Below are 19,365 nucleotides of genomic sequence, written 5' to 3'. Positions count from 1 at the left end.
GAGAGATGCCTTACTTGGAGGATATCCAAAACCACGCCGACTTCAGCACTTGGCAGTGCAGTTATTCTGAGTCTCCAGGACCACATACGAATGCCCAGGTGGAAGTCCTCATCACCAGCGTCTACCTTGCAGCGGAGCAGAGGTTGCCCTCCCAGTACGACATCGACTTTTGGGACGGTATCATGCATATACTTAAGGAGAAACCAAGGACGTGATGTCGGCATTCGACGAGCGAGACCAAAATCCTCGCGCGGACTTTTCTTCGACAGGTCTCAAGGACATAGAATGCGCACATGGCGCGATTGCATGCTGTCAGTTGCTCCAGCATTTTCTGGAGAGTCCTACTACTGCGTTGAATAACCTGAGGGAAGTGCTGGCAAGTTTGGAACAGCAGTGAAGTGAAGATCAGGAAAGACTTCGACGTGCTGCTGAAGCCGGAGCTGTGGTGCACAAGCTACGGCTTCACTGTCACGGGACAATTGCGTGGCGCACAATCGATAGTGATGAGACGTTCAACACGTCCTTGTTGTTTGCTAACTTCTCCAAGAGTACTGAAACGGTATTGGGGCAAGTTTGGAACAAATACGTCTTGGATCTAATATCTACCACCCAACTGGTGTTGAAAGATGCTGCCGAACAGGCCTCACAAAGGGCAGAAGGACGTCTTTTGAGGGTTGAGGCAGGGGAGTGCATCTTGCAAAGGCTTGGAAATATAGGAGAGGGTTTGCAAGAGATGGAGAGTGAGCGGAGGAGGGTGCAAGACGAATACAGCGGCAAGATCGACGAGATCACTACCACAGTGAAACGCTTGGAGATGCTCGTTGAGAGCATGAACAAGACATCGGGATAATTCGAGTGTGCCCATGGCCTCACGAATTCGCCTTTCACGGGATACGGTTGGTAACTTCTGTAACATTTTCCTAGATAAACACTTAGGCAGTGGAAATGCAGGCATGTATGGAGCAATTCCTTTTCAAGAACTGGATCTGCCTGTCTCGGTGATGGCGATACAGATGCCTAGAAAGGGGGCTCAAAGCTCGTATACCTGCCAAGCACTTTCAGGTAAGGTACGAAGTGAAAACATATATTTACCGAATGCCTAACATCGACATGGCGGATTGCAGAGTGGACTTCCAGCCCGTGATACTGGATGTATCTTGTGAGTTATCCCGCAGGCTCCAAAGAACCTCACGGTTTCAATAATCCCAAGGTCTGAACCTCTGATCTTCTTGTCGCCAGATACATCACTGTGAAAACCCATCTGATTACCGTATGTCGAGTACAGGCCGAGATACCTACCCCTGAATCTGATGAAACATCTGCAAGTTACCGGTAGATCGTGTATCTACTCTGGGCAACGGTGCGATGGTGCAACCGGTCGAGGCGAGATGGGACTCGACGACCCACGTGTGTTACGTGCTGAGATTTTGTTTCTGTTGTCTCAGATCTGGCAATTTATCTTGCGGGGTCGAATAGATTATTTCAACTCTGTCGAGGCATCTTCAGGCGAATCTCGGTGCCGGGGTCCACTCACGGCCCCGGAGGATGGAGTCCGGGGATATGCGGAGGCAAAGTGGAGCTGTGGCCGGCCGCATTCCGACGTTGGTATCCGGGGGTTTTAATCTGCCGGAGGAGAAATGTGTTTTTTGATCGGGCTGGTGGATCACCCGGGTTGACTGTTGATCAGTGCAGGGAGGGCATAGCACGAGTAAAAATAGAGATTGGATTGTGGGGGGTGGTCGGAGTCTAGAGTGACGTGACTTTGTGAATGGTTGTGTGCTACTGCAACGCAACTCGACCCGGGCTTTTGCGGAGCCAAAGAAACGAGTAAACTTGTGGAGTGGTGACACTGTGATGATGTTGTGAGATGTCAGTGTTTACAGCGTGTTGGACCCTGGAGTCAACTCTAGCGAGACACTGGAACTTGGACCTTGGACCTGATTTTGGTCACATCCCTCGAGATCAAATTCCCCTGAGGGTTTGGGTCTGTGCCACATGTGCCATGGTCGGCGCTCAATAGTTCAGATCACAAACAACAAAGAAGAGATGACGATACTTGGTTGGCTGGCCGCTCGGATCGGTGTGTTTTCGGGTCCGCTGTCCGAGCAATCCACAATCTGGCCTATCACAGTCAGCAAGGCTGCCTTTTTTGCAAATTTGGGGTGTCGTTGGTTTGTTCTTCTTTGAAAGACGGGACTGCCGATGATGGGAACGAGTCATCAAGCGAATGGGAATCGTGTTTTGGGGGGCATCTCGGCCTGAACCGCCAGATTCTGAGGCGCAGTGCAGTGCGGGAAAAGAAGAGCATTTTCGTCCAACATCTTGGCGTGGCCATCAGCTCTGACAGAAATGTTTCCGAGGAATCTTCGTCAAAGTTCCATCAGAGAAGAAGGATTCTGGAATACCGACCCAATGCAATATCTCGGTCTGCTGAGATGCGATGGATGATGGCCGAGAGCAAGCAAAGGGAGGAGAGAGGCGCAAACAAAAGTTTTCCAGCCGCGCGGATCTGTCCCTAGCGGCATCTTAGCCATCACCGAGACCGAAGTGCTGGGATTTAGGGGATTTTTGGGGATGCAGCTGGGGCAGCATTGCAGAAGGAGGCTCTTGGCACGGCTTCCGTTTGCGACAACATGTCGGTTTCAGTCACGCTCTGTGGAACGTCACTGTTATCAATCAGTTCCATTTTCTTGAGACGCCCTTACTAACACATCACAATCGGTCCAAAATTCCCCCGTTTGGTCGCTTACCAATTCGCTCCGGAAGCCTCTCCACAGAAACTGTCCGCTTCTTTGACAACTCTCCAGCCCACACGACAACAGCACCGTTTCTTTGATCCTTGGAGCCCGACCCTACGGATACCTGCCCCACGTTCCGTGACACCTGGACCTTGCCATAGGTCCAAGTCGCTCAAGTCCCGGGCGTCTTGTCTCGGGGACCTGCAAGCCGGCAGGCGTGAGCACTTTCTCGCGATGCTCGTCTCGTTTAAGGCCCCAAAGATGTCTTGGTAGCAAGCCACCGCGATCATGGGTCGGAGTGCGGTCCAATTCCTATCTCCAGTGGTACATTTATCTCCGGTCCGCTGAGCTGACCGCATTGAAGGCACAGCGCCCATCTTACCTACCTACGCTCGGCTACTTTCCCCTACTGTAAAAAGGCCCCCTGCGGCACCCGGTACTTTTTTTTTTTCACAGTAGTTAGACAGTCTAAAGATATAACAACGTCAGGGTCCCGCCCCGAGATTCTGATCTCTCTTTTGTCCCATCTGAAACTATCTCCACTTCCCCCATCATCCTCAGCAACCTCCATCTATACCCCGCAACTCAAACAGCACTCGACACACATTGGGAACTGCACCATGGCTAGTAATTCGCTGGACAAGCCAGCGACGGACGGGCTGACAGCCGAGTCGCAAGCACCGACCGTCGCCCCAAGTTCCAAGAGCATATCAGACGACGAGAAGGTTTCCAACTCTGGGGACAGGACAGACATTGACGCCGGCTCTTCAACCGATGCGACGGAAAAGGTCTCCAAGCAACCAGAAATCACCACATCAACGGCTGACAATGAGAAGACGCACAACATTCTTGCCAAGCACCCCACCGCCGTCTCCCAAGCTGGCAGCAAGAAGCTCGAGCCCTCCAAGACAAGAGAAGATGGCGAAGAGTACCCAACAGGTATCAAGCTCGCCGCCATTGTCACTGCCCTGTGCCTGAGCGTCTTTCTCATGGCGCTTGACAACTCGATCATTGCGACTGCTATTCCCAAAATTACGGATCAATTCCAGAGTTTGCCAGACGTGGGTTGGTATGCCAGTGGTATGTTGTTCTCACCCTTACCTAGTTTCCCTCTTTCACACGGCAGTCAAACTAATCTGTGGTTTTCTCACCAGCCTACCTCCTCACCACCGCCGCTTTCCAACTCCTCTTTGGCCGTTTCTACACCTTTTTTTCCATCAAATGGGTTTACCTCATCGCCATTTTCATCTTTGAGGTCGGCTCCCTTATCTGCGCCGTCGCGAACAATAGTGTTACCCTCATCATCGGGCGCGCCATCGCCGGTGTCGGTGCGGCGGGTATCTTCTCCGGTGCCCTCACCATCCTGGCTTACTCCGTCCCCCTGGCCAAACGCCCTATCTACACCGGCGCCATTGGCAGCATGTACGGTCTCGCCTCCATTTCTGGCCCTCTTATGGGCGGCGCCTTCACTGATCACGTCACCTGGCGCTGGTGCTTTTACATCAACCTGCCCATCGGTGCTGTTACCATCGCGGTGATCATGTTCATCTTCCCCGATCCAAAGAGGGAGATCAAGAACAATGACACGCTCGCGCAGAGAATCATGCGGTTCGATCCGTTTGGCACGGCGGTGTTTATGCCGGCGATTATCTGCTTGTTGCTTGCGCTGCAGTGGGGAGGGACGCAGTACGCCTGGAACAGCTGGAGGGTTATCCTGCTGTTTGTGCTGTTTGGGGTGTTGATTATCATTTTTGTCGGAGTGCAGATTTACCAGGGGGATTTGGCGACTGTCCCCCCGAGGATTGTCAAGAAGAGGAGTGTCTGGAGTTCGGGGTTTTTCATCATGATGATTGGAGGGGCTTTCTTGGGAGCGGCGTATTATTATCCGATTTGGTTCCAGTCGGTCAAGGATGCCACGGCGGTTGGGTCGGGGATTATGAACTTGCCCATGTTGATTTCGTTGGTGTTGGTTAGTGTTATTGCTGGGGCGGCGGTGACGATTTGGGGGCAGTATGTGCCTTTTATGATTGCGTGCTCGATCTTGTCGAGTATTGGGTTTGGGTTGACGACGACGTTCACGCCGGATGTGGGAGCGGGGGCTTGGATTGGGTATCAGATTATTATTGGGGCGGGGATTGGGATTGGGTTTCAGCAGCCGTTGATGGCTGTGCAGACGGTGTTGAGTATTGAGGATGTGCCGACGGGGGCGAGCTTGATCATTTTCTTGCAGACACTCGGGGCGGCGTTGTTTGTGGCAGTGTCGCAGAATGTGTTTACGAATAAGCTGGTGGAGAATGTTGCCAAGTATGTGCCTGATATGCCGGATCCGATGACGATTCTGCATGTTGGGGCTACGAGCGTGGAGAATGTGGTTCGGCCGGAGGATTTGGGGGCTGTTACTTGGGCTTTTAATGATGCGCTGACGCAGACCTTTACGGTGTTCACTGCTTTGTCGGCGATTAGTATTCTTGGAGCAGTGTTTGTAGAGTGGAACAGCGTTAAGGGGAAGCCGGTTGAGATGGGGATGGCTTAAGGGGTGTTGTTTCGGTTTGGGTTTGGATACAGTACCTAATCTTTGTAATGTTTTCTTTCTGTGATATCCAATAGACGGTAGGGCGCAATGGTTAGGCAGGGCATGGGTAACAAGGAACCAGCTGTATGCTTAGAATTCACGGGACGAGGTTCATTTGATACCAGATATGAAGGCACAAGCAATCTCAACTTTTCTACCATCGAATCAGTATTTGAACATGAAAGCCATATGATAAATATTGACCCCATCTACCTGCTTTCCCATTAGGCAATTCTCACCAAGTTATTGTTTACCTGGTACCTGCACCTGACCATTTTGTGGCCTTCTGCTTTCCCTTGGTATCCTTTTCCCTGCCTTCATTTTCCTACGGCTCTTCTGGTACCATGACGTTGCAATACGGACAGTCTCGTTCCCATCATTTAGCTCCTCTTCCACATTTTTCATCTGAGAACTTGTGCCCTCGGTGTCCAGACGAAGCAGGGAGAATTTCTCGCCGAGTAAGGTCTGCAGTCGAACAGGTATTTCATCTGTGAACCACATGGTCAGCTCTTCTCTGCGAGGGACTTTAAAGCAGGTAAACACACGGGTATATGTACTTACAAGTGGTAACATTGCTAGCAGCTTCCTTCATCTGTGCAATAACCCTGGGATTGACAGCTTATAGTTCCGATATACGCTGGCGCCACGGACCCCATATAAATCTTTCCAAGGATCGTGGATCCGATGTATCGAGTTGGGACAAAGGTTCTTCAAATTCTGCCATGAGCTGTTGAAGGATGCGGGCGTTTTCTTGCTCCGAAGGGTCCGCCATGATTTCCTGGATAATTTTGTTGTCGCAATTGGCGATAACACGGGGTGATTCCGTTATGTCTATCTGATATTTTATCTCCTGCCACGGCTTCATGCGAACATGGATACCCAAGAGGGAGGAAGGTAATGCCAAATTGTAGTGTTTGAGTTTGGGGATCTTTGTTCTCTTGGCTATGTCATGAAAGGCTCTCTTCATGGGATTAGGGGGTCCATATGATTCGAGTATCCCTAGGTCTTTCAGGATGCAGCAAGTATTCGTCATGTCCAGTGCTTCAAACGTAAGAAACTGAACAAAGCACAGAGATGTTTGCTGGTGAAGAGCGATATGTTCCATGGAATCTGGAGTATGGTGGGTCAGGATATGTCGCCAGAACAGGTCAGGAGGCCACCTATTCGTGCTATATCTCCTGAGGTATATGAGTACTGAAAGTGTGGAACCATATGCTTTCCAAAGGGATGTGAGTACGGAGCAGCCACCCATATTAGGCGTACACCAGCACTTGCATCGGTCTCTGCTGTCAATTCGCAGTAATCTCGATACCATCTCCCATGCCAAAGGTGGATTGTAATATCCCCCTCTTTGCGGTGGGGGATTGCCCCAGCACATGTCGCTGGTCGCTGTGAGTCCGATCATAGAAGACATGTAGTGCCACCGGTGGAATATCGGTTCAGCCCCAGATTCCTCGGATCTCTCTGCCTCATGTCAAGACAGCCATGACTTTGCAGCCATGTCCATCCAAGCAACCTTTTTCGCTCCTCAACCTTGACGTTCTCAACTTGCCGATTCATGCTGAACTCTTTGTTCCGCCAAACCATCACTGAAGTCAGTCCAATATCATTATAACAGTCGTAATCACGAAATCCGTTTTGCCACAGTACCGGAAAGTTTTGAATACCGATGTCAAAGGCTGTGAAATACGGTACAGTACCGCGCCGGGACTGAGAGATGGGAAGAGACCGGAATGCCAGCACTTGTTAATGCTTCATATAGTAGGGGGGTCTCTTTGTCCATCACCACACTCATATCCCAATCCCGGTATATCCCCAACTCGCGCTGCCCTAGTTTGACCAGTGACCTCCGCCTTTGGACTAGGTGTCCGAGGAAAAGATTTAAGAATCCTTGACTGATATGGTAAAGCCAAGAGGCATATTCAACTCCGAGCTGGGCAATGCACCCTGCTGAGAAGAGAACGTCCGCGGACTTGAGATACTCATCACGCTCATGCGCTCGCCTTGCCAGGATCATGATTGGAGAGTTGCCTGATTCCGAACTTATGTCATCTGAGATTGTGTCGATGAGGCTTTTGGCACACGTTTGGAGGAGACACCGAAGTCCCTCTGGCCATTGTAGACAATAAACAATACTTGTGCACCCTGCGATTCTGTCGAGTGGTCCATCCGGATCACCCTCTATTGCCGTCATGAGCTGTTTTTTTGATTTCATGATGATGGCACGTGCGATAGGGTTTATGTCTGAACAATTATAATGAATATTTAGCGAATGATTCCAAGATGTGATGTCTCATGGCTTCGATATAGGGACAATCAACGTTCAATGCGTTGTCGCACTCACCCACAGTCAAACTTGGGAAGCAGTGGTGAATGGGAGCTATGTGGTGATAGCCTCCCAGTTTCCGTATCAAGTCCTCCTCAGACATCACTCCTGATCTTTCCTTGGACCAAAAAATCATAGGTTCTTGCACAGCCCACTCTTGGGTACCATATTGGATTTCCTGACGGTCAGCGATGTAACACAGCAGGAAGAAAAGTCTGCGCATTGTTCTATGATAGGTCAGAACGTGCGAAAAAAGGACCTTTACAGAAGCCAGGTATCTTGCTTACCTTATAAAATGCTCATTTTTGATACAGGTCCTTCCAATGTCAAGAGCGGTTCCAATAATACGGAACAGAACTTTGAAAGCCGCTCTCTGCCGGCTGCATGGATTCAAAAGCACGCTTCCAACCATGCGAGTCACGAAGCGCTATTACACAGAGAAGGTCCAGTTAGATCATCTGATTGAAAGAATTCATGACGCACCTAAAGGCAAGTTACTTCTCCATAGGTAGAACAAGTTTCGTTGTCCTCATGATCCCAGGGGGATGCCGTGCCTTCACAATACAGACAAATTACAGCACTCTCAAACTCGCCCAACCTAGAGATTAAATCTTCTTGCGAAAGCTCCATGATAGGCGGTAGAGCGCTTTCGACTATCCATTCTGGTAAAAGGGTGGTCAGCGGCGGCCTGTCCCCTTGGTAGTGAAAAATCGATCAGGCGAGTTCACTTTGAAATCTTGGTACAATGTGCTTGAAGCGTAGTGAAATTCCCGGGCAGCCGGTACCCACGGTGTATTCGATACATGCACGATTTATTCGGTGTATGAGATGCCCCAATAAGAAGGGTACTTGTACTCGAATCGTTCTGCTCGGTCTCCGCTTCAATTCGAAGAATCGGCAGGTTTCCTTATGAGTTCCAGGTGTAGTTTGAGTAAACTGAAACTCAAATCCCCACATGCAACCTGAGTAGTAGGAATATGGCTGATCGGCAGCTGTTTCTCTCGGACAGTTACAGGAAGGCGGGATTATTAAATATCGGTTCTCATCAGCGGTTGACGAAATGTGGTTGTATGGATCATTGGATATTTCCGTGGATGAACTAAAAACGTGATCTCGATTCGTACGTTGTCTATGGTCCGCAGATGACTGGTATCATGATGTCAGAGGTTAGCCTTTCATTGATCACGATATGCTTATTAATTCAGAGCACTATGCATTTGTCACTTACTGATACCGACATCCTGTCAGATATCAAGCCCAATTTTGCAAGTAACTCGTAAATCCCAGATCTGAGTTTGAGGTTTTCCGAGCTTAGTGCTGTTGTATCGTCATGGAAGATGGACAATCTGCTGCATATCTCGTCCTTGGCATCGCGGATACCCCATTCTGTCCGTATGGCCACACTACTTACAGCGTCGAAACCTTGCGAAACAGCTTGCCCTTCAGGCTGTCCCCGGGATAGGACTTATCGATGGTGCTCAGTAGCCCTTGCATTCTGACCAGGTGGTCCTCACAGTCGAAGAGACACTTCTTGACAACCGCATACTCGGATGAGTGGTTCTGCTGGAGTTGAGGCAAAACATCAGTGATCACCATGAACAAGCTCTGAAGGTTCTGTAGATTTCGTAAATCATCTTTGATCTGGTGCTTTCGTTCACCAATCGCCTGAAAGTATGCCATGAGACCCTGACAGCCTTGAATGCCGAGGGAAGCGACTCCAGCAGCGCTGCCGATGACAGAGAGAGGGTCTGCCATGCTGAGGGACCGAGGGAGGAGATTGCCTGGGGTAAAGCAAGGGAAAAACAGATGATCGGAGCAAGAAGAAAAAGGGTGGAAGCAACTTCCAATTGTCCAGGTACAGTTGCCCATAGTGGCTGTGCTGTATGCCTGAAGAGAAGCCCGCATAGCTTCCCCGCACCGGAAGACTGTGTGATAGGATGCTGATGTTTCACAGCGTGTGTCCTTTCTTACCCAATGACACCAGGTCGTCAAGGCTGGCAATGCTGTGCAGCATGGCGAGAGAGTTTGGTTTTGAGCGGCCAAGTGTGTCTCAGGGTGGGTAAACCACTTCAGTGTGAAGCGCTCAAGTGCAAAGGTTTATATGCCTACGACACAAGGCGTTCGACCCGTTTCCTGACAAATGGTCCAGTTTGTGCCTGGTAAAAATAGTTCCGCGTGACGGCCGTTCATGAGCGGGAGCTAATCCGTTTTGCCGAGCTACCCTGGTTGCTTCAAGACGCTTTTTTCCCAGAAGCGTCTAGCTGATGGTGCAGGACTAGGGGCTGTGATGAGTGGAAGTTGCGGACACTCCGAAAATCAGACTGCACCTGCTTTCACCAATCAAAATAAACCAACTATCCATTCATTCGCAGAGGCAACTCTTTATCGTCTTATTAATTATTATAACCAGAGACGCGAATATGCCGATTCGCGTGGTGTTTGGAACCAAAGACTGCGGCCACTGGACAGCGCCTTTCCAAGACTCCATCAACTTCGCCACACTTCAAGCGCAAGCTGTTGACTGGAAATCATGTTCAACCGTGTTGAAATGGATTCTTTCGACGCGCATCATGTTGCGATAACGACATGAGCGATGTGTCACTCATGTATGTGAAAGCCAGGCAGCAATCCTACTGGAAAGCGGGTTTTCGCCGTATTGGTCTTAGTTGTGTACCGGGGGGCATGGTCCACACGCAAGTTTGTGGATGATTTTGGCATGATTTTGCTGCTCTGCGGTCTCCTAGCTTTTGGTATTGTCGTCATCCCTATCCTTGGCATCATCTTGATTGGCATGGCGGTGCTCGCGACGCTCTGCTGTTGCGGATGCTGTTTGTGGTACTAAAGTACACTACGAAAGATTTTTTACAGGATACCGAAACGATACTTCAAAGCCATCACCTGGCTTTGCGACCAGACTCAATCCTGGTTTCTTCGGATGCTTGGCGCCAACTTCGGCCGCTAGGAAGGCAATATTGCCCCGCCGATATGGACCGAACTTATGAGTGAACAAGTCTGCAGGTCCGCGAGATACATAATCGGAGATTCTGAATCCGGCATCAGTCATGGCTTGGAGCTCGATATCAAGAAACTTATTATAGGGAAGATTCCACCAGCACATCCATAGTTTGAATTTCCACGGGGCTCATCTTGCATCCGCATTTCATCAGCTTCAACATCTCCGGATGGCGCTGAATTGGGGTGCAACATTTACCAACACACATACAATTCCCGTGGGCCAGTTGGATCTTTGGCTTACTTCGCTCCAGGAATATGACAAAGAGAAAATCACCCAACCGGGTTCTTATTCCTTGGAGCTGGGAAACTGAGTCTTGCAGCCTGTAAGTCGCCTTGGTATCAGTACTCCTGCTGGGGAAACGTTTGGTTCGGATCCTAACACACCTGCCTCATTCAGGGCACCGAGATCAGAAATGCTGGAAAGCCATGAGGTCACCAGTTGGGGTCAGTGTTGCCAAGCTACCAGGCCAACAATATGACCGCATCAACGCCACAGGTGACCATTCAGGGGCGTCGAGCAGCACCGCAATGTCAGGGGAACTTCTTCCGACGAGGGTACTTGATTTGGGAGTGGAAGGTGCTTCTAACATCAATAATCTGACTGTGTCAGTTGTCAGCAGTTCGAAAGATGTTATCAAGGTCAACAGCCAAGGTGGTCACTGCGGCATCGGTATCTCTGGATTGATGCATTGTGAATCTTACAGGACGACGCCGACGACTGGGCTCGCGAGTCTGCGCGGATGGCTGCAGTCTACAGCCATACCTCCTGCACGATCTCAGATCACACCGCTCGAGACAGCACAACCGGGTTTTTGGATGCCAGCCTGAAACCTCCACCGGCACTAGTACTGCGTTCACCCAGCTACTTCTTCACCCCCCATCGTACCATCGCCCACCTAACCATTCTGGGCTCTTTTGGCGATCAAGTTACCGGAAGCTTTCTCAACTGACGGGGTTGGGTGTTTCAAGAACGGGTTCTGTCACGACGACTCTTGCACTTTGTAGACCACCATGTCTTCTTCGATGATGCGGCTGGTCCGATTGCTGATGACATTACATCAGGGAGCACGCCGCTTCGCCATCCATAGGATAGCAAATGGTCTGTGACCGATTCATTCCAGGCCTCTGTGTACTGGTATCGGCTCGTTGAGAAATATTCAAGGTGCTCCCTGACCTACGGAAAGGACCGTTTACCTGCGATTGCTGGTCTTGCACAGAGCTTTAGCCAGATGAATGATCTTGGAGGATAAATGTTTGGGCTGTGGGAGCGATTGGTTCACATGGGCTTGCTATAAATTAACGAAAGTCGGCGGCCAGTTGAGAGGAATTGTGGAAATATCGTTGTAAAGGAGGCATACAACGAGGCTGATGGGCTGACTCAGCAGCCAGGTCTCCACTGATGCAGATGCGGAGGACCAAAGCACTGTGACTGTGAGTAGTGATGATGAAAGCACTAATAACGGAAATGATGGAGACAAGCACTTCGAAGTCCCGCCAACGTTACCCTCATGGTTTTGGGCATGTTGTCAGCGTCGCGTAGTCTACCCCAATACTCTTTCCGATTCGATAAAATCCGATCTCGTGGTAGCACGAGGTTCCATGCCCCTGGATTTCAACAAACTGCCAACCTTCCATGCTACCACCATGAGCACTGAGGTTCTTGTGTTAGAGGGCACGGTAGCTGAGCTGCCACTTGTACACGCCAAGGCCAAGCGGGATCAACAGGATGTACCGTTTCTGACTTCTGGAATGAAGGGAATATAATCCATTACGTCAGATGGCAATCAATTCTGGTCGTGGATATCTCTGGACAGCCGGACAGCTACCTCGGATGTCGTCGTCTTTCCCAGGCTATCTTGCCTACGGATGTGCTGGCACGTCGAAACTGATAACACATTTTTGTTGAGGTACAAGACGACATATTACTTTTATACTACTGGAGGAGGTTGGTGGTCCCCCGGGTCTCAGCCGCTATCGGAGGGTCGGTGTTGGTGCGACGGGAATAGATCATTGGGCCGGGACTGGGCCAGGATTGGACGTAGAAGGATAAAAATTGTATAGATTTACGGCTGTCGTCACTATAAAAGGGACTTTTCAGTAGTGTTTGGGAAAAGGTGGACTGATCGATTTAGCAGTTGCCGACTAGAGAACTGTGTCCATGGATGCTCCCGGTAACAGCTGCTCCATAGTCTCCTATTGTCGTCACAATGACCTTTCCAGTGTGCCTGGAGAGCTTTACCGTTTGGAAGCTCGAGTCTAGGATCCCAGCCACCAGGATCACTTGGCCCGGCACGGACTTGCTACCCGTCATCTGATCAGATTGAGAAGCGTCCAATAATGACCTAAATGACCTTGAAAAGTCACCAAGTCGACTGCAAATAATCACGATGGATACTCTGTCAAATGGCAAGTAGCAGAACGAGCTGTCCACAATGCCACCTTCCCAGTCCCTCTGCCACAGCAGGAATACCGTGGCAATGAACCCAGTTGTCCCCAAACCCCATGTCTCACCCCAATCACTATTGCCGCTGTCAGCACATGTAGAACCGCCGATTTGGTATATATCTTCCTCATTCACTTGACGTCTGAACGACCCCCCTTCAAGGCTGCTTCAATTTAATCCTTCACCTCCAAATATTCTTGCAACCAATGACTAATAAGCGATGACGCTGTGGCGCTTCATCACAACAACAGCAGTCGTGATCCTCCCCAGCGCCTTCCACGCCCTTACATCACCTTCCCCTCTCCCGATTCTCCACTCCGCCACCACCACATCGACATGCAAACGCAATCACCATTTTCAACCTCGACAGTCCCAAGGACAACACGATGACCGGCAAGCGAGACATCCAAAATGCAATTCTCAATATCTTTCCTCTATCTTGCACACCCTCAACACGCCTGTGACCGTCGAGAACGTGACCCCTGTCCCTGCGAACGGCTTCTACGGTGAAGGAGCCTCCGACCCTGCATACCCAGTGAACCCCACCAATCTCCCTCCGCTATGCGCCGTCACCTTCCAAATCGATCACTCCACCACGGCGAGCTACCGTTTTGGACTGTTCTTACCTGATAAGCTCCCTTCGACAAAGAGGTTGCTCGTGGTGGGAAATGGGGGCTTCTCCGGTGGTATCAACTGGCTTGACATGTGAGTACCGAGGTCCGATTGGTCCTGGCATCGCCTTCACCGCAATCATTGCACTGTTGATCGGTGCTGACAACAAGAAAACAGGGCAGTAGGTCCCCACCACGGCATGGCCGCCCTCTCGACCGACACCGGTCACAATTCAACTGCCCTCGAGACCTCCTGGGCAAACGGCCACTCCGAGAAGAAGGAACTCTGGGGCTGGAGAGCCATGCATCGTTCCGTTGTTTTGGGCAAACAGATCTTTCAAGAATATTACCAACAGCCTAAACATGACAAACTCTGGATATACTACAGCGGTTGTTCGACCGGCGGCCGGCAGGGATTGCGAGAGCTACAGGAATTCCCCGATAGCTTCGATGGCGCACTAATCGGGGCCCCTGCCTGGTGGACAGCAAGGCTGAACCCGTTCTTGATGCAGATAGGCTTGTACAACCTGCCTGCTGACGACTCCAACCCGTACCATATTCCATTGAACAAGTTCTCGTTACTGCTCGAAGAGGTCATGAGACAGTGTGACGATGTGGATGGCGTACAGGATGGCATTGTCAGCAGTCCTGAGAAATGCGAGTTTGATCTTGGAACCTTGGTTTGCTCAGAGTTTGGGACAAACATCAGTAATTGCCTGACTGCAGAGCAGGCAGAGACAGCTAGGAAGGTCTATGAAGGGTGGCTATCCGAGGATGGGGAGTTGCTGTACCCTGGTTTGACACTCAGCTCTGAGAATCAGTGGTCGATCTTGTTGGGTGGGACGGTACCGAGCCCGTATGGCCTGGGGTATGTTAGAGACTTTCTGCTTGATAATGACGACAAGGAGTTGGATTGGACTGGTACCTCAAAGCTTGGGAAGGATATTATCGACAAGGCACAAAGACTGGATCCTGGTCATTCTTCAGCTATCCAGTACGACATCTCCAACTTCAAGGACAGAGGTGGCAAGGTAATCTTGTATCATGGTTTGGCAGATGGCCTGGTACCGGAGAAGGGGTCCTGGTGGTACTATAACAAGACCATTGACACCTTTGGGGGCGACTTGGATGGGGTACGTGAGTTCATTCGGTATTTCCAAATTCCTGGCATGGGACACTGTTTTTCAACACCGGATTGCAAGCCGAATGCACCATGGAATATTGGAGGCGCTTTTCAGGCAGGACTTATGGGGAGCGATACTTGGTCCGTACCGGGGTTTGAGGATGTCGACCATGATGCTTTGTTGGCACTGATGGCGTGGACCGAGGAGGGGAAGGCGGTCGACAAGCTTGTTGCCACGACTTGGCATCGGCCAACTGACTCAAACACGGGCGTGTTCATTCAACGACCCATATGCCCTTGGCCAGAGAAGGCTGCTTACGACGGGGTTGGTGATGTGAATGAGGCTGGGAGTTGGGAGTGTGCTATGGAAAAGGTGGAGCTGGTGTCGGAATGGCAAAGGCGGGTGTAGAGCTAAGAAGGGGTGGCTGCCAAGCGGCTAGACAGGGATGGACAAGAGCCTATTTTGACATCACACGTCGATCGTCACGTTCACAACGTCTTCACCAAAACTTGGCTTTCCACACTGCACCTTTGGTCCTCGTCAAAGGAAACATGATGCAAACCTACAAACCCACCACAAATAGCAAACTTGTTCATGATTTACACAGAACGCTTTTCAAGTCAGACTACGTTACCGTGGTACAGTATACCATGTCATTTCTCCGAAGGCACTCAAAAGTATATCAACGTACGATACAAGTGTCCCAGCTGCCACACAAATACGGACTTTGCCATCCTGTATGCCTGTAGTCCCACTCCATGCGGCCGTGTGACCAATCTAGATGTCTATCATAACCACATTACCAATACAGTTGGCAATGGGATGGCAGGCTGGTGTTGCCCCCACTCAGGGTGCCCACTTAGTCTTGAGACATCCTGGAATGAACACAACCTCTTTCAGGCCTGTCTGACATGACAGCAGGGTCTAATTGAAGAACAGTCACTTGCTGAGGGGTGTAAGTTCCTGGTCATGGTTGTACATGGATAACAATAGACTGCTAATCCAGGACGCTCAGCACAAGTGATACTAGATCAACATGAGAACAAAACGATGTATCACACCGAAGCACCAGTGAACAACATGGGGACGGGAGTAGATGCATTGGAGGCCGGTGGTCAAGAAAATGATCTGGGTGCAGTTGGGGTGGAAAGGCATGTGGTGGAGACACATGCTGACCCGGGTTCTACGGGCTGGGAACAGAGTAATTACGGACAGGGCCAGGGTGGTCAATGAGATGAGCCAAGCCAAGCCGAAGGTAATCCTGTCTCGGCTTGCCGCCCAGGGCCTTCGCTTGGCTTGAAGTTATTACAGCTTATTTTACGTCACTAGATTATTGTCACAACCTTAACATCGGGAACGGTGGAGCAGTGCAAGGTCACCAGCCAATCAGAACAAGGTCACGGCGGTCTGGGCGATCATGGGCAATGAGACTGGGAAGTGCAGTGATCACGGAAGTACAACCAATAAGGAACCAGAGAAGGATCATAGCGATCATTATGATCATTGGGGAAGAGCGGAATGATCACCATGATCGGGGAGAATCAAGGTCTATATATACGGAGGAACTGGCTGGTGTGGCTAGACAGTTCCGCAGTATGCAATTCACAATTGTATTCACGGTATCTTGTGTTTACATTGAGACATCTTGTTGTGCACTGTTTAGCTGCACCGAACCAATTGTCAGAAGTTACCTTCAACCCGTATTCCTTTCAGAGGTTCTGTACAGGGGTTCATCACAACTTAGGGCTAGGGTTAAGGTAAATAAGCTATATATATTTTACGGCAAGCTTAAGTAAAAACTAAAGTTTATAAGGGAAAAAATACAGAAATACTATAATAGTAAAAAGCTCGAGGGACCTTGCCTTAAAGGGGGAAACATAATATTCCTTTCTATACGCAATTTACGTACTAAACAACTTAGTAAGAAGCTGGACTATAGGAGAGTAGGCCCATTCAAGGTTAAAAAAAAAGATCTCGGAGACGGTATTCGAGTTAAAGCTACCTAATACAATACGTCTAAAGTTATATACTTTTTATATCTTACTTCTAGAACCGGCACTACCGGCAAGCAAAGCTAACACGCAGATAGTGGCGGAAGACAAAGAAGAAGAATACAATGTAAAAGAAATACTAATTTCACGGTTCAACAGAGGCCAATTGGAAAATTTAGTTTGTTAATTGGGATATCCAGCTACAGACAATTCGTGGGAACCAGAGGCAAACCTCAACTGCCCAGACAAGTTAAAAGAGTTCCACCGGCGACACCCAGACCGACCCAAACAAAAAGATAAGTACTTAAGTTCACGGGTTGTGCCCATAAACTTGGATATTAAAGAACCTCGACAGGAATCGAACCTGCGCCCTCGACGTAGTGGTCGACGTGCTACACACTACACTACGAGGTTGGAAGGTGTGAGGGGACCCAGATACAAGTAGTGCCACGCGTCTCAACCACCTTGGGAAGTGGAAGGCGCGCCACCGGCGGCACCCTGCGGAGTCAGGAAGGAAGGACCGGCCACATCAGGATCGAAGGAAAGGTCGGAAGGCCAGTCAAGGCCTAAGGAAGGGTCCGAGACGTGAGGAGACCACGGAACGGTGTCCTGGGCGGCGTCCGGCCGCGCAGGAGCACCCGGTGAAGAATCAGGTAGCGCCGCAGCTGCGGACTGCGCCACCTGGGCATCCTCCTCCTGGATACCCCGCGCGAAAAGACGCTCCTCGCGAGCACGGAGGGAGCGACGTGTTCGTTTTACCCGGATAAGTTTGGCAGTCAGTTGCGAGAGTTGGTCTTCAAGCTCTTGCTCCTCACGCTCGAGTCTATCCTGCTCTTCCATCGTTCGGGTCACTAGAGAGTGGTCAATTACGGTGCGGGAAGAAAAGGAAGGTATACCCACGGGCGGAGCCAACGTAAGACCCGTCACATAGAATCTTACGGCGCACGCACTCCGCGCATCGTGAAGACCCAGAGGCCATGATGCAAGGGATTCCGGAGGTAAAACAGGTAGAGCACGGCATCACGGCAGAACCACAGCGGAGGATTCGTGAGGCAAGGGAAGAAGACTGTTCAGTCTTACGATAACGTTTCTGCATACGATTAGGACATGATAAAGGTAGGAGAAGTAAAGAGGAAAAACTTACGATATTATTAGTAGTGGAAGAAGATTAGGCCGCAGGGACTTCGGCCTGGAGAGGGAGCATTATGTTACAGTTCTGGAAGATAGTGGGGCTACGAGGGACTAATTAGGACTGGACCGCGCGATCGAGCGGGGCTCACGGTCCAGGTGGGCAAACGGACCAATAAGATGGGGACCGGGGACCGCGGCGGAGCTTACGGTCCACGGTCCAGTATCGGCCAATCAGGAGTGGACCGAGGACCGTCTGTAAGTTAACGGTCCACGGTCCCAAGGTCTATATATACGGAGGAACTGGCTGGTGTAGATAGATAGTTCCGCAGTATGCAATCACAGCTTGTATTCACGGTATCTTATGTTTACATTGAGACATCTTGTTGTGCACTGTTTAGCTGCACCGAACTAATTGTCAGAAGTAGCCTTCAACCGAGTATCCATTTCAGAGGTTCTGTACAGGGGTTCGTCACACGTTACTAATTCGGTAATACTAAACGTAATAATCCCGGTAATAATAATTATACTCTAGAGGATATTACTTTTTAAGGATAATACCGTTAAATATTTCATAATTAAAAATATTTCAAAGTTGTATAACATTAAAAAGAATAAAGTTAATAGGTAATTTACAAAAAGCCTAATAATATAGCTACTAGTAGTCATTAAGAAATGCTATTTAAAACATAATAATCTAGGAAAATCAAAGTTCAACAAACGAAGATTTAATTATTAATTAGCAATAAAAATAGAAATTCTTTATTATTTGGACCTTTTTAATCTTTTATAATCCTTTAATAGGCTTTGAAATTACTTTGATAAAAATATTAATACTACGAATTAGGCTATTATTAATATCTATAGATAAAAAAAGGGTATAAAAAGTCAAGCTGGTAAACTAAGCTAGATTTAGGCTTAGATTAGCTTAGGCAAAAATATCGTTGTTTTAACTTGGCTTGAGGCCTCAGTCTATAAGATAAGCCGGGGACCGTCTCATCTCATTGACCACCCTGGATAGGGCTCGGGGGTCAGCTTGGAAGACATTTTCTCATAAGTCGGGGATGCCAACTCTGAGGGAGATGGCGCGATCCAGCAGCAAGGTTCTACTATTGGGCTTGTTGAGCATGGTCATCCTCCCGGTCAAGATGGCCAGAGTTCTGCGGGTTGCGTCACCCGTACAGGAGGAGGTTCAGACCAACGCTCCTGTTTGCCATAGTGACGCGCCTCCTCAAGAAGTCGGCGGATCACAGCAGCAACAATATGCCAGTGGTACTGTCGGCCATATCAATGTCGATTATTCAGCCAGCTGATTACAGCAGCAGCAATATATCACTGGCAATGTCGCCCCTGTCAATATCGATCTGTCAGCCAGCGGGATCACAGCAGCAGCAGCAACCTACCGGCGAAAATGTCA

At 49.7% G+C, this 19,365-nt stretch overlaps 3 protein-coding genes across 3 annotated transcripts, besides 1 other annotated feature; 2 read left to right on the top strand and 1 right to left on the bottom strand.

The window, feature by feature from the left end:
* Positions 1-3,358: 3,358 nt before the first annotated feature.
* On the top strand, positions 3,359-5,271 carry PODANS_5_9910 (uncharacterized protein; the record flags this gene model as incomplete). The annotated part of the gene is made up of 2 exons (XM_001904783.1): positions 3,359-3,803; positions 3,893-5,271. The coding sequence occupies 2 exons, from the start codon at positions 3,359-3,361 to the stop codon at positions 5,269-5,271; spliced, it is 1,824 nt and encodes a 607-aa protein (XP_001904818.1).
* A 3,772-nt stretch (positions 5,272-9,043) lies between these two features.
* PODANS_5_9905 (uncharacterized protein) lies at positions 9,044-9,541 on the bottom strand (the record flags this gene model as incomplete). The annotated part of the gene is made up of 1 exon (XM_001904782.1): positions 9,044-9,541. The coding sequence occupies one exon, from the start codon at positions 9,539-9,541 to the stop codon at positions 9,044-9,046; it is 498 nt and encodes a 165-aa protein (XP_001904817.1).
* Positions 9,542-13,314: 3,773 nt separating this feature from the next.
* On the top strand, positions 13,315-15,237 carry PODANS_5_9900 (uncharacterized protein; the record flags this gene model as incomplete). The annotated part of the gene is made up of 2 exons (XM_001904781.1): positions 13,315-13,799; positions 13,884-15,237. The coding sequence occupies 2 exons, from the start codon at positions 13,315-13,317 to the stop codon at positions 15,235-15,237; spliced, it is 1,839 nt and encodes a 612-aa protein (XP_001904816.1).
* Positions 15,238-17,163: 1,926 nt separating this feature from the next.
* Positions 17,164-17,234, bottom strand: a tRNA (tRNA-Ser).
* Positions 17,235-19,365: the final 2,131 nt, after the last annotated feature.

Source organism: Podospora anserina, chromosome 5, assembly GCF_000226545.1.
Source record: "Podospora anserina S mat+ genomic DNA chromosome 5, supercontig 9".
NCBI classification, from domain to species: Eukaryota; Fungi; Ascomycota; class Sordariomycetes; order Sordariales; family Podosporaceae; genus Podospora; species Podospora anserina.
This window is presented reverse-complemented; position numbering and strand designations above follow the sequence as displayed.